This window comes from Lipomyces tetrasporus, assembly GCF_029532465.1.
Source record: "Lipomyces tetrasporus strain NRRL Y-64009 chromosome Unknown POJ06scaffold_5, whole genome shotgun sequence".
NCBI classification, from domain to species: domain Eukaryota; kingdom Fungi; phylum Ascomycota; class Lipomycetes; order Lipomycetales; family Lipomycetaceae; genus Lipomyces; species Lipomyces tetrasporus.
The window spans coordinates 198,948-212,486 of NW_026611600.1; the positions used below are offsets into that span (position 1 = coordinate 198,948).

At 50.8% G+C, this 13,539-nt stretch overlaps 6 protein-coding genes across 6 annotated transcripts; 3 read left to right on the plus strand and 3 right to left on the minus strand.

Moving 5' to 3' along the window:
- Positions 1-742: 742 nt before the first annotated feature.
- POJ06DRAFT_222267 (VIT family-domain-containing protein) lies at positions 743-2,397 on the plus strand. The gene is made up of 3 exons (XM_056185649.1): positions 743-1,030; positions 1,129-1,602; positions 1,663-2,397. Exons 2-3 carry the CDS (start codon positions 1,229-1,231, stop codon positions 2,198-2,200), a joined length of 912 nt encoding a protein of 303 aa, XP_056043693.1. The 5' UTR covers positions 743-1,030; positions 1,129-1,228; the 3' UTR covers positions 2,201-2,397.
- A 553-nt stretch (positions 2,398-2,950) lies between these two features.
- POJ06DRAFT_252151 (uncharacterized protein) lies at positions 2,951-3,549 on the plus strand. The gene has a single exon (XM_056187486.1). It carries the CDS (start codon positions 3,113-3,115, stop codon positions 3,437-3,439), a length of 327 nt encoding a protein of 108 aa, XP_056043694.1. The 5' UTR covers positions 2,951-3,112; the 3' UTR covers positions 3,440-3,549.
- Positions 3,550-3,662: 113 nt separating this feature from the next.
- Positions 3,663-4,641, minus strand: POJ06DRAFT_295329 (Alpha/Beta hydrolase protein; the record flags this gene model as incomplete). Its single annotated transcript, XM_056190509.1, has 2 exons — positions 3,663-4,522; positions 4,579-4,641. The coding sequence occupies 2 exons, from the start codon at positions 4,639-4,641 to the stop codon at positions 3,782-3,784; spliced, it is 804 nt and encodes a 267-aa protein (XP_056043695.1). The 3' UTR covers positions 3,663-3,781.
- Positions 4,642-7,243: 2,602 nt separating this feature from the next.
- Positions 7,244-8,454, minus strand: POJ06DRAFT_196892 (uncharacterized protein; the record flags this gene model as incomplete). Its single annotated transcript, XM_056185049.1, has 2 exons — positions 7,244-7,930; positions 7,993-8,454. The coding sequence occupies 2 exons, from the start codon at positions 8,452-8,454 to the stop codon at positions 7,244-7,246; spliced, it is 1,149 nt and encodes a 382-aa protein (XP_056043696.1).
- A 1,701-nt stretch (positions 8,455-10,155) lies between these two features.
- Positions 10,156-11,632, plus strand: POJ06DRAFT_281370 (major facilitator superfamily domain-containing protein; the record flags this gene model as incomplete). The annotated part of the gene is made up of 5 exons (XM_056189945.1): positions 10,156-10,275; positions 10,365-10,379; positions 10,404-10,532; positions 10,554-11,229; positions 11,265-11,632. 5 exons carry the CDS (start codon positions 10,156-10,158, stop codon positions 11,630-11,632), a joined length of 1,308 nt encoding a protein of 435 aa, XP_056043697.1.
- Positions 11,633-11,826: 194 nt separating this feature from the next.
- Positions 11,827-13,522, minus strand: POJ06DRAFT_100250 (uncharacterized protein). Its single transcript, XM_056183902.1, has 2 exons — positions 12,686-13,522; positions 11,827-12,635 (listed from the first exon to the last, which is right to left on the minus strand). Exons 1-2 carry the CDS (start codon positions 13,409-13,411, stop codon positions 12,081-12,083), a joined length of 1,281 nt encoding a protein of 426 aa, XP_056043698.1. The 5' UTR covers positions 13,412-13,522; the 3' UTR covers positions 11,827-12,080.
- Between the last annotated feature and the right edge of the window lie 17 nt (positions 13,523-13,539).

Consider the following 13,539-nt stretch of genomic DNA (forward strand, 5'->3'; position numbering starts at 1 on the left):
TCACGCAACTCTCACGTTTCCTCTGATATCGGTCCAGACATCCTTGTTAGGATGGACCGGGTGCGCTGAGCCCCCAGCGATCATGGCCGAGATGGCCGTCAAAACAAGAGCCGACTTCATTGCGATTGATTCGAAGGTTAAGGTGATTCTCAGACTACATTTCTACTATCGGTGTACCTCCGTGTCAATTTATATGTCCAACCGGGAGGCTCGAGAGTGCTCTTGAGATCTTGTCGGTAAGGTTCGGGTCCGCGAGCGACATCTCCGTCAGGCAGCCTAGATCGCATCTCCGCCGATGAAGCCAGGTTCTGGGAAGCGGAATCGGAATCGGAACCATGTCGACGAGCAGCACGCAGCACGTGGGCTTGCTTTCTGGAGTTTCCGCGAAGAAAATACTGCAGAGAGGCAGACGAGGGAGATCAAAACTCAATCCAATTACGGGAGATGCAATTGCACGCAAGTGATTGATAAAATACGCCGGACTCGGTAGCTTGCTTTCCGAGTCGGCTGCAACCCTTGCAGGCGTCGCGTGCCTCTGTTACCTGAGGCGGTTGGTCGCAGGCCAAGCCCGGGGTTCATGGCTTAGAAACTCGCGCGCTGCGATACGCTGGCAACCCTCGGCGGTGGAAAGACTCACGAAGCTAACCTCCGGCTAAACGCCTGGATGTGCCGCATCTCGGCAACGGGCTCAGCCGCATCTTGGGTAGATCTTGGCAACGTGCTAGATCCACTGCTGCTCGAGCGTTTGCTTACTGCTCTTCGTGCAGTCCAAGCGTCCCGGGGGATGCAGCATGCAGCACGTTGTTTGCTCGATAGGCTCTCGTTCGTGGATATCATCGCATCAACGGTCCCAGCATGGCCGCGACGGACTTATCCAAGTAACTAATCGGAAAAGTTTTTTCGTTCAATCTTGGGTCATGTCTTGTCGCTGTGATAGTTGCCGTCAATTCACTTTTGCTCGACGCCTGATTGCTATTTTATTCCGGCCATGGGCTGCTGGAGAAACTAGCACAGTGGATTCTTATTTATCGTGAGTGGACGACCCCCCTTTCTAGGGCAAGATGGTGCAATCACGCGTTGGTCGCGCCGTAATTGCCAGCCATATCTCCGCTAATTGACAATTTTCAGGAATTATTGACCCCGTTGCCGGATCTCGCAATAATCCTGTTTCTCTTGGGGACCGACGACTTCTCAAGACGGAGAAACACCAGAACTAGACCAGCCAACAATGTCTCTAGCCTCTCTAAAAAGGCTTCTTTCCTATGACTCTCGGATATCAGAAACATATTCGGTAGATCCCGAGAAGGAGTTTCAAGTCCCGTTTGGAAAGGAGCCTTGCGATCTTGAGCTGGTAGCCGGGTCGGAATCGTGCGAGGTCCGGTCATTTCTGAACGAGAAAAAGAGCTTCAAGATCGTCGACGCCCGATTGGTATCAGATGCAATCATCGGGCTCTCAGATGGCATGACCGTCCCGTTTGCTCTCACGGCAGGATTGTCTACGTTGGAAGACACCAACGTTGTCGTCTTTGGAGGCTTGGCCGAGCTCATTGCGGGAGCTATATCAATGGGCTTGGGAGGATACTTGGGCGCGAAGAGCGAAGAGTAAGATTTCTGCCCGAGTACGCAGCTTTAAAGACGAGAAGCTAATGATCCATTGCACAGACAGTCATATCAGGCGACCCTGAAAGAGACCCGGGAACAAACAGTCGCACACCCATCCTCCACCGCTGCCATGATCTCAGACGTATTCGCGCCGTACGACCTCCCTTCCACTCTTGTTGCCGACCTGACAGCCCACATCTCAGAGTCACCCAATCTACCCTCCTTCTTGATGAAGTTTCACCACACGCTTCCAGAACCCTCGGAGTCCCGTGCCATCACTTGCGCCGTGACCATCGCCCTAGGCTATTTTGTCGGCGGATTTGTCCCGTTGCTCCCCTACTTCTTTGTTGGTTCTCATGAGGCGTTTTATGCGCTACGCTGGTCCGTCGCCACGATGGTCGTCGCTCTGTTTTTATTTGGTTACGGCAAGACCTGCTTTGTCTCAGGGTGGAGAGGCTCGCAGAACATCCGGCGGGGTGTCGTAGGCGGGTTGCAGATGGTGCTCGTAGGAGGGTTGGCAGCAGGATCAGCCATGGCGCTAGTCAAGGCTTTCCAGTCGCTTGCGTCTTCTGGTTCTCCTGACGACAAGCATGATTGAGATGACGTTAATCTGCCGAGCTGAGAGATCGGGAAAGTCGGCTTTCTTCATTATCTGGCGGCTCTCCGCCTTTGCATACCGGAATTTTAAGTTGTATAGATAAAATGGAAATGGTGTACTCCTGTTATGAGTTAGCTAGGTGGGGGATATAATATATGGAAGCATTCGGAGCCTATATGCGATTCGTGCAGTCGTACTGGTACTGGAACGACCGCCTTCTGAGAATTCAAAAAAAAGGTTACTTTTAAAAGCAAAATATCATAGGTATCACAAACTGATGTACTATAGGACTGCCTGTCGCTGGCTGAAATTCAGTTGGAGATGAATTTCAAGAGAGAGATTTGACGATCGCAGTTTGGCCACGTCCGGGACGGTACAAAATGAGACTGCTTTGATCAAACTCTAGTCACGAAGCGATGTGCCTCGAGAACATTGTTCAACACTTTAGTAGACTTTGGAGAGACCTTGACATTCAAGGCGGCTCATGTTGAAGTCCCCAACAGGGTCATGTTCGAGAGCACAACTTCTTACCCACAGTCCGATCTACGACGATAACCACTGGAAGCCGGAGAATAATGCTGTGTATCATCGGTACCGAAATATTCTCCATCGTAATAAAAGAAACGTTGGCGTCCTTCGATGCTAGCACTGATCACAACATCTTGCATAGTTTGCGATGCCATGATGTCGTTAAGGTGCATCGATGTCTTTATCACCTAAGTCCGATCGTTGTCATACTTGTCCGGCGCTCCATCGAACGCCCGATTAATCTCCAACTTCCAGTTCGTCCGCTGCTTTAGCGTCGCTCCCAATTTCAATTCTTTGATGTTCGTGTACTTAAGGTCGTGATCCGCCCATTGCTTCTGAGGAATAGAGATGGACAACACGAGACGAACAATACAATAGTATATCATGGTCCGAGAATCACGGCGATTTTGTGCTGACGTTGTCTCTTCCAGTCAGAGGAAGGCCGTCAAGTCATTCACGCTCTCGGATGGAACTTTCGTCCTAGAAGGCACTATGTTGAAAGAACCTGCCACTGTCAACCAAGATCCAGATTTCTACGACGAGCCGACAATTTTCAACTCTTGGAAGTCCTGCAGCGTTGATACCGAACGCAAGACGACTGCTCGTGTCACTAGTATTACTGGGTGTGTGGCCGAGGACGGAATGCCTGTCCGGGACGGTTTTTGCGGTACTCGAAGTCAGGAGCATTCTGGCCAGGATGATTATACCTGACATCAAGATCGCGGATGGAAAGCGCCCTCAGGACCACACTTTCGTTTATCAGACGGGTCCGAATCCCGCTTCGAATCTTCTACTTTGTCTGCGTGGGGGTAGGCAGTCGCTAAGTTTTTTTTTTTAGTTTTTGAGTTGAACGTTGAACGCTCTTGCGCCTGGCATGTTACCAAAGGTTCTAGTTATTCTTGGTCATTCTCATTAGACATGGAACGGATACAAGCAAGCATAATGTATTCGTCGCAACCCATTTTTTGTAGTAGAAGGATAGAGTCAAATTTCTATAGATGCAACCATATGCACCAGGGGTTTACCGAAAAACAAGTAGAAAGTGTGGCACATCTACGCCTTCCAAACCTCCTGCAGATATGAAGCAACTTCATTCCACGCCTCGTTCCATTTCTCCGCTACAATGCCAGTCCTCACATCGCGGGAGGGATGATCCATGCCATCCAAAACCTTCCACGTAACCCCACCATCTCCACTGCGGGCCTCCCTAATACGCTTAACCAGACGTTCCTGTTCGCCATAGAGGCAGTCCTTGCGGGCGGTGACGAACATCAATTTCGCTGGCCAAAGACTTGGATCAGCGAACGCAGGCGAAGCGCGTGGATCACGACGGTAGCCGCCACCCTTCATATATGCATCGATAAGCATGTGAATATCCTTGAGCACGTCCTTCCCTTTGCTTTCGGCGGGCAAAGAGTCCATACGAACCTTCTGATCCAGAGTGCAGTCGGTGACGGACATGACCGGGACGATTCCTTTTACGTTTCCACGCTTCTGCAACTCGGGATTGAGTGCAGCGCCCAACGCGAGCGCCCCACCGGCAGAGGAACCCATGATCGCGATACGATCGCCATCGACCATGGACAAGTCTGGATCGTTGAGTACCGCGAGGATCGTCTTCTCCACGTCGTCTAAACCAGCAGGGAAAGGGTGCTCTGGCGCCTTGCGATAGTGGACGTTAGCAACGACGCAGATCGCATCATTAGCCAACCGTTTGCAGACCAGGCAGTCGAGCCCAGGATTGCCCAAGCAGAATGCGCCTCCGTGAACGTTCACCAAAAGAGGGTATTTCTTCTTTTCCCCGGCTTATAAGATGGTGGGAGGTTGATGAAAGTCGGGTATTCGGCGACGTAATCTTTTTTCGAGTCAGGAGGCGGACAGATCGATGGATCTCTCCACCGCTGGATAGCCATGGAGAGGTTGAAGAAAACACGGAAAACGTTGATAATGAAAAAAAAATACCGTCGACATATTGAGGAATGCTGATGATGGCGTCAAAGTATGACAAGCAGTGAATGGGGTGTTTTATCCGCTCAGTGGTACGATTGTCTCGATTTCAGAACCCAATAACGTGATCGGAAGCGAGTGGATCGTCCCAGCGAGCGGATCGGCTCTTCATGAATTTACCCCTAATTACTTGTTATTTTTATTGTTAATGGGCGATGACTGCACGCACACGACAACTCTCTGTTCTGACAGTTCGCACAGACATGCAGCTGCACACACGAGGTCGAAGCACAAAAAAGAGGAGATTCATGGAGAGTAAACCAACCATTCCTCTTTGGGACTAGCGTAAGTAGGGTAGCCACTCCTCTCCAGTCTCGACAACGCCTTCTAGTTCACATCTTCCTCTACGCTTAAATTCATTTACATCAATATCAACCAAAATTGAGAGTAAATCATATCAACAATACACCTAACTAGTAGCTTTATTCACTTCTTTCTTCAATATATACTCTTAAGGCTGTGTTCAAATTCGTAAACTCATCCAAAATATCATGTATCTCGCCATATGCCTGTGACTCGGAAATTCGCTTGCACCCCATCTGCTTTGAACCGACGATGTCATCACTGCTCATAGGGGTGGCACCACTACTTGTGCTTGCTGTCATACATTTACTACTACTTCAACGACGTCGTTGACGAAAGCGACCATTCGTCAAAATAGCCTGGTGTCACTGTTACTTGCTACTTATCACCTGGCCAGAGTATGGAGGAAATAAGGTCGCCCCCCTCGGGATCCCTAAGCCGCAAGTGACTTGGGTAGTGGCTCCGAGAGTACTGGCAAATGCGTATGCACCTAAAATATCGGGGCAACCCCATGATGCCCGTGTTAGCTTTATATCCCCTTTTTTTTTAGCCCTCCGGCGTTTGCTAAGCTCCTCCATTCCTTGCCGAAAGATCTGGTTCTCCGTCTTCAACAATGCCAACTGGTGCATCATTTTCGACGTACCCTTGGCAAACTGGTCAACAGCTTCGTAGACTGAGGTTGGGGAGCTATTTTGATGACGGGCAATTCGATTCTTGATGAAAGTAGTCTGTGATGAGGCTTCGGTTGGGTTGTTAGGTGTCTGGGAAACCCAAGGTATGGGGGTACCAGGGCGGGAGTTTGGAGGCGTTGGCGTCTTTAACTTGAGATAGAGCATAGAAATCACACTCTCGGGGTCGAATGGAAGAAGTCCAGCACCTCGGAAACCTGCTTGGATGTTTTTTTCCGTCATTGCAGCGAAAAACTCAACGCGGAAGGCAGGAAAGAAGTCGTCCTTGCTAATGTGGGTGATGTGAGCCCGCATCATATCGTCAATTTGCCGACCATATGCCTTCTTTAGCGGGCTAAAACACCCAACATCGAGTGGCTGGAGCATGTGAGAGGAATGAGGAGGCATAGAGAGGGTGATGATGTTGGTTTCCTTGCAGTATTCCTCGAACTCATCCGAATGGTGGCTCTCGTGGCCGTCGAGGATTAACAGACGGTAACTACCCACAGTTCGGGGCTTGGTATGCTTCTCAAAATGCCGAATCCAATCCATGCCTTCTCATTCGTCGTCCAACCGTTCTCAGTAACAGCGGTTACCCAGTCGGGCGGAAATCCGCTGTTTTGATACCAAGACTCGAGGTGGTCTTTCCCTGCAACAATGACGTACGGCGGTACCGTCCAGCCCTGGGAATTGACACCCTGGATTACCGTAACCCATTCCCGATTGCCAGGCTGTACCTTTTTTGCCTTACTGTCGCTTCCAGGTTGATGATAATCAACCCACAGTCGCGCTTGGAATGCTCCTCATTATCACATCGCTTGGTCGGAATTCTTGGATTCCAGCACAGCCCGTATTCCTAAGAGATCCAAGGTCTAGAGAGATCAAATCTCATGCTCCCTGCAACCTCTGTTCCTGAACTTTCGCGGCACAAACCTCGACGTCCTCGAAGCGCTTGATCAAAGAGTCAGCATCAATATCTTCATTTTCTGCATCTCCAGATGCTTCCTTCTTCTTAGAAATCTTGACCGTGTGATACCCTGTTGGCTGCCGCCAGATATTTCTTCAGCAGTTGCAAGGATACACAGCTCAAATGACTTTCACACCTCAGAGCTCAATTGCTCCGCACTCTTCCTTTCCAAACGCGAAGCTGCGGAGAATGCTAATTGCCTTCTGAGCAAGCGAATGCTATGAGAAGCATCTGTTGGTAGAACAACCTAGCGTACTTCGAGGCGCCGAGGCATGACTCCAGCAGATTACTGCAGTGCAGTTACCAGCAAGCATAGAGAGCTAATTGATTCACTATGTGTACGAAAACACACAGCTTGTCGCTACAATCGCCTGCGCTGTTTCTATCGTGCCCATCCTGAGGCCACGTTCAGACAATCTGACCAGAACCCCAATAGTAACTCGCACCGTAACTTTATTGCAATCAAGCAACTATAAATACTTGTATCAATGCAGCACCCAAAGTCAATCATATCCAAAAATGTCCGGATTTACGAAGTTCAAACTTTGGAAGCCCTCCTTCCCAATCCTTTCAACTCTTCCCTTTCTCTTTCTGCTCTTCAACCGTCCCTCGATTGTTGTAGTCCACCCAGTTGTGCATCTCCAATTCCTTCACCATCGCGATCCTAGCGCTACTCTTTAGATTCCGGCTCGTGCCGCCCTTATTTCCTTTCCCGACTATAGGCTGATTCTGGTCCGGTGTAACATTATCACTGTCTTTCTGTCCACCCACCCGCCAAGCAGTAAACAGTGGTGGCGTAACCGTATACCCCCGAATCTTTCCGTCCTGCAGAGTCCATGCCATGTCATTGTCGACCGGTCCCCGCAGACCCATGTACGAGAGATTGAGCAGGAGCCGTTGGGCGCCCCTGCGGGTAACTGCGTAGCCCATTGTGCAGGCTGGCCCATACGCGGGGGAAAGCAGTCTTTTCTTGCCTACATCGTCACCGGCGACTCCGAGGTCCTCCATTTGCTTGAGGAACACTTCCTGTGTATCTTTTCGGGAGGGCACGTTCGGATCATCGTACACTTGGACGAGATCGAGGCGCTGTGGATTAGCCATGTCGAGACATTGTCCCATAAGGAGTATGTCCCAGTCGAGCCCATACGGAGCGCTAGTCCGCTCGTGGTCAGTAGGCGGGTCGAGTCGGAGCTTATTGTTTTGCATCTGCACACTCAGGTCCTGGAATATTTGGTGAATGTTCTTGTCCCAGTCGATCTAATCAGCGAGACGTTAGCAAATGTGAACCAAGCAAGTTCTGTAGCCACAAGCAAACGTACGTCGTCCTCAAGTATAAGAGCAGTCTCGAGGTTATTGTCGATCACGTAGCGCCACGCATCTGCGTGGGCACGCCAGCACCCCAACACCGATGGCTTTAGATCCGCATTATCAGGGACCGCTTTCGCGTTGATGTCGTCACCACTGACGCCCTCGATGAGCGTCAGCTTGATACCACTCATGGACGAGAGGAGGTCCATTGCGTCCTGACGATCAGTGCGGTAGGGCATGCTGATGTATAGCACCTCGCCGAAGGCAAGAGATTCATTCCACGCTGTGGACACGACGCCAGAAGTCGACTTTGAAAAGAAGAATGACTGGAAAGGCACCGAGAGGCCCACGTCATGCCAGGGATGCAACCAAGCATAGCTCGCGATAGTGAAGACTATGACAAAGCATGCGGCGAGAGCGAGAAAGAGGTACTTGATACGACCTGACTTGGGAAACACAATGGCACGATTCATGCTGGAGGCGTATTTCCAGCAAAGATTAACTCGAGAATAGACGGCCGGGGCCAAAGCCATCAGATAAAAGTAAGAGTTAAGGTCGCTGCCGCGTACAGTGCAATAACCACAGTAAGGACAAATTTAGAATGATTTAACATCGATAAAATGAGTCCAGCGTGAGGATAGGCTAGTCTTCATGCGATAACCCGTCGCACATTCCAGCTTATGGTTTATAATTGGCGCACCAAAGGATTTTAGGTTTAGCTCTACATCATTGTACATGACGTTGCTTAGTCTCACTACAAATTCACAGCACAGCCCCTACCTTAATCGGCGGCCTGCAGAAGTTCGTCTATTGGTCGTATTATTTCGCCTCGCAATTCAGCGATACCCCGGAAGCTTGTTGTATCTGTTTCGTTCGAGACTATCCTCGCTCATTGGGGCAAATTGTTAGGCCGCAGATATACGCAGTCAGGCTTCTAAATACACAGGCATTCACACTTGCACGCGAGTCGACCGCGATCGGCAACGTCATCGACGTCTGTATCTTGGCACGCCTGTGGTTAGGGTCACGCCAAGTTGCTGCGGCGCCACAACCATTTCGGACAATTAACTCGGTGGTTTGCCATTATACAATAGCTTTACTCGGTTTACATCTAGATGCAAGCAGAGGCAACAATACACGGCCGACGCGTCTGGCGCACTAGTTTAAACTGTGCAGTGGTTAAGTAGTCAAAGAACTTGCGCCTGGTTTGTTTGTTATTCCGTGCTGTCGTGCTGCTGCATTTTCTCGACAACTTAGTGAATCGGGGGTTGGCGATCAGATCTGCAGAAGCAAACTCCAAGTGATATAAAGACAAGGTTGAGATTATGTCAATCAAATGATAAGCTTATCTTCTTCTTGCCAAGGTGGACGTCTACTCCACCCCCGCGGTTGGACTCGGAAGCTTAATTGCGCTGCGTGTCAGCCGCCCTGGCCCATGGCCAAGGCAATGCCGTTTCTAAGCAATGATCTTTCAAACAGACGCAAGAGGCCTGAGGTCACAAGAGTAACCAAAGGCTACCCTGGGATACTTTGGACCGACCGTTAACGGGCTTGCCTTCCATTCCCGTGTGCGTATTCCTGGATGCTGCAACTCGATCCGAGAGGCGAGTAAACATCAATGAGCCGCAGGCCCTGAGGTAATGTCAGCGTTGGCTGTTCAACGCAGTGACGCTGGATTAATTTCATTAATAATTACACGAACGTTGAAGCACTGAGTTGAAACGACTACTCTATCCTCTGGGGGAACTGTGTATCTGTTATGCTTTAGCATCCATGCAAAGGCTTCAGACCTCGGTTGTCCGAGGACTCAATCTCAGCCGCCCACCACCCCGGCGCAAGACGCAAGCTCGCTACCTAGTTGGACACTTACATACTACGTTTATTTAGCTATGTACGTTAACAATATAAGGGAGAAATTATGAAACTAACTCTAGTAGCGATACATTTACTTAAGGCGGGATAGGAGGCTGCTATAGCCTCATCGCCGACCGGAATTCCGGAGCCGTCGACTGGACCTCCGGCGACGGCAAAGGTACCGGCGCTCAACATCTAAATTTGAAATGCTGAAAATGCTGCCAAATCCATCGAATAGCGCCGATGGAGGATACGTATATATGTACACCAGAACCCTGTCCGTCGTCTTACAGGTGTTCCGTGATAATTTGAAGAACTAGATGAGTGCAGACACTCGCCATGAGCAAATACCAGACCAAGCGGCCGACAGCCCAAATCATCCGGCTCCAAACAGTATCTTTAGCCAACGCCAAAAAGCCCTCATCGTCGCCATCGTGTCCGTCGCGGCCACCTTTTCTGGATTTGCGTCTCTAATATCTACTTCCCCTCGATCCCGACCATTGCCGCTGACCTGTCTGTCTCGACTGAGCTGATCGACCTCACGGTAACGTCCTACATGATATTCCAGGGCCTCTCGCCCACGATCTGGGGCGCCGTCGCCGACGTCCATGGTCGACGGATCACCTACATATGCACTTTTGCCATCTTCCTCGGAGCCTGCATCGGACTTGCCGAAACCCGTCATTATCACCAGCTCGTCATTCTGCGCTGTCTGCAGAGCACGGGCAGCGCCAGTACCGTCGCCATAGGCGCCGGCGTCCTCGCCGATATTACTACGCGCGAAGTGAGGGGCGGATACATGGGCATGTTCCAGGCCGGACTTCTGATACCCTTGGCTGTAGGGCCAATTATCGGCGGGGCGCTCTCACAGAATGTAAGCTGGAAGGCCATCTTTTGGTTCCTCGCTATCTACAGCGGAGCTTTCCTAATCATTCTTACTCTTTTTCTACCGGAAACACTGCGTCCACTTGTGGGAAATGCGTCACTACGTCCCGCGAGCCTCGCTGCGACGACTCTGTCCTGCATCCGAGGTCGTTGGCTTCGGGTCAACTGCAAAATGGAAGCCGAAGCCGTATCCCCGTCATCGTCCGACAATAGACCCGACCTCGACTTTCTCAGCCCACTGCGAATCCTTTTCGGTTTGGAGGTCACGTTCGCCATTGTCTTCCTCTCCATATTTTACACAGTATGGCAAATGACAATAACCGCCATGTCCACGCTCTTCAAGCGTACCTATGGCCTTAGTGAGATGCAGATCGGTCTGACCTTCATCGCCAACGGTGTCGGCTGCATCATCGGCACCCTCACAACCGGCAAGTTACTTGATTCTGACTACCGCCGCAACAAGGATCGCTACATCGGTAGCCCAGAGTTCTTTCGTCTCGAGAGAGCGCGTCTGCGCACGGTCTGGCTCTGGAGCGGGCTCCAGTGCGCCTCAACTCTCGCTTCGGTTGGACTATCGACCAGGAAGTTCGCATTGCTGTCCCGATCATCTGCACGTTCATCGTTGGCTGGGCCGCCACTTCGAGCCAGAGCGTCATCACGACGTTTCTTGTCGACGTCTTCCCAAGACGCAGTGCCTCGGCCTCTGCCGCGCTTAATCTCGCGCGCTGCCTACTTGGAGCACCGGGTACTGGAACGGTGCTGCCAATTGTCAATGCGATTACCGTGGGCTGGACCTTCACCGTCTTCACTGGCGTCATGTTGGTGGCCCTGGGGCTCGTCCTTCTGCAGATGAGCTACGGCGCAGGCCGCCGGCGCCTGCGAGAGAAGAGAGAAGCAGAGTCTGGCAGTTGAACGTGTCCATATGTCCATAGCGATTGACTTCCCATCAGTGTTGCCCCACAACTTCATGAGTGAATTGTATCTTTTGAGTTTTGTATCATATTAATCATGCTGTAACCATACTGATGGTAGAGCTCCATGGTGCTTCGCTTCGCGCCAGGACAGTAATATGCCCTTAAGATCCAAGTATGTAACAAAATACCGATAATCGCATTTGAATACCAACAGGAAACCTTGATAGTACGTTTCTTGTCAAGCACAAGGATGACTAGATGGGTTAACTGACTTGACGTTAAGAACCAAGTAGACAAGACTGCAATAGACACTACTATGCCTGTGACTGTCAATTAGAGGATTGACCTTTCAGCCAGTCGGATACTGGATGATTAAAGTTTGAATGTCAATGTCTCTATTGACGGCCATTTTGCCCACGCACCAAAACACTGACGGCGACCAGATTTCAGCACCCGTGTATATGAGCGGTGATAGCAAAGAGTGCCATTCCGAATTCGTCGACACCTTGCATCCACTGATCGATCCGGTCTTGCCTTTCCGACGAGCCCGTGTCTGGTGAGCGCCACAATTCTGAAATGCAAAGTTCATTGCCCTGCCACGTCGAGAGATGGCAGTCATACTCTCTTTCCCAGGCCTTTCTTGTCCTAGCCTCCCACAGGGCTTTACTTGCCGGCACAGGAAGATCGTGCAGTTCCTCTGCAACGTAGTTGGGGAGTTGGCAGATGGAATTGAAGACGTTGTGGAAAAGGTACATTGCGTAGAGCGTGCGCCGTTTGGCAGAGGCCACGATCCAGGATTCCCATTTTGGCCGCGAGTGCGAGAGCTCTGCCGTACAGACCAACCCAGTGAGCGATATCCGCCAAGCCAGCTCCTGGAGGCTCACTAACGTCGTGTGGTCCACTAGACAGTACCCCTGCACCGGAGAAAAGTATGCCATGAGCGCGTAGATGAGATATGCTTGGAAGGCTGCGAGAAGTTCCATCTGGTCATAGGATTGATACTGTAACCATATCAGCTTCAGCACTGAGTTAGATAGGCAATGCGCGATACTTCTTGAAGTAGTCTCTCCATTTCTTGCTTCACTGTTGTCGTAACTATCGACTCGCTACCACTTGCTCGTCCATACCACAGACGCACTAAACTATAGCAGTTGGCAAGCGGTAGCGGCATTACCTGGTCGCCTGCGAATTGCAGGGGATGGATGATGGGAGGCAAACCACTAGGCCGAAGCATGCATTTGGGATATGTCCTCAAGACACACGACAAGTACTGGACGGTATACTCCTGGAGTATTTTCGGTCGCTGGCTTGGCGAAGGCAGAAATGATTCCATCCACCGGTTGCGAATTTGCGAGCTATCGGTGGTCGAGCATAGATCCAGGGCAGCGAAATCTAGTTTGTTGTCCACCGATGGTTCATATTCTGAACTTGGAGATGTATCTTTCTGTGGTTCCGTGGACGTGGGCTCCAAGCTAGCACTTGTTTGAAGCAATGAGCTCGCCGATGACTGCGAAGGCGTGCCGACACCATTGACAGGCTGACCGAAGCCTAAATCAAGTCGTCCATTGTTCCCATCTTGATGCCCAGCATTGCTTGTCAGGACCGTCCGTGACATGTTTGCACTGGGCGAGCCGTAGACACAGGGAACCCCTCGGGATTTGCATCTGAAGCAGTCCGGTTTCTCCAAACCACATCGAGCCTTTGCCTCTGTGCACTGCTGGCAAGCCTTTTTTCTCGGCGGCGCACTCCTGTTCACTTTGCGTCTCGCCTTCGACATTTCGTCCGTCGTCGACAGAGATAATCAAGCATACTTGTGGATGTTGTTCTCGGTCGATGCCAGGAGATCGCTGACGACTAAGCCAAGGGTTTGGTTTCCTCTACTCGTGAGAACACGACGACATACAT

Bases quoted from the DNA above. Each gene is read 5' to 3' on its own strand.
- POJ06DRAFT_252151 (XM_056187486.1), top strand. From the start codon at position 3,113: ATGGTCCGAGAATCACGGCGATTTTGTGCTGACGTTGTCTCTTCCAGT.
- POJ06DRAFT_222267 (XM_056185649.1), top strand. From the start codon at position 1,229: ATGTCTCTAGCCTCTCTAAAAAGGCTTCTTTCCTATGACTCTCGGATA. The intron at 1,603-1,662 runs GTAAGATTTCTG...TCCATTGCACAG, and splicing joins TTGGGCGCGAAGAGCGAAGA to ACAGTCATATCAGGCGACCC.
- POJ06DRAFT_100250 (XM_056183902.1), bottom strand. From the start codon at position 13,411: ATGTCGAAGGCGAGACGCAAAGTGAACAGGAGTGCGCCGCCGAGAAAA. The intron at 12,636-12,685 runs GTATCGCGCATT...ATATGGTTACAG, and splicing joins TGGAGAGACTACTTCAAGAA to TATCAATCCTATGACCAGAT.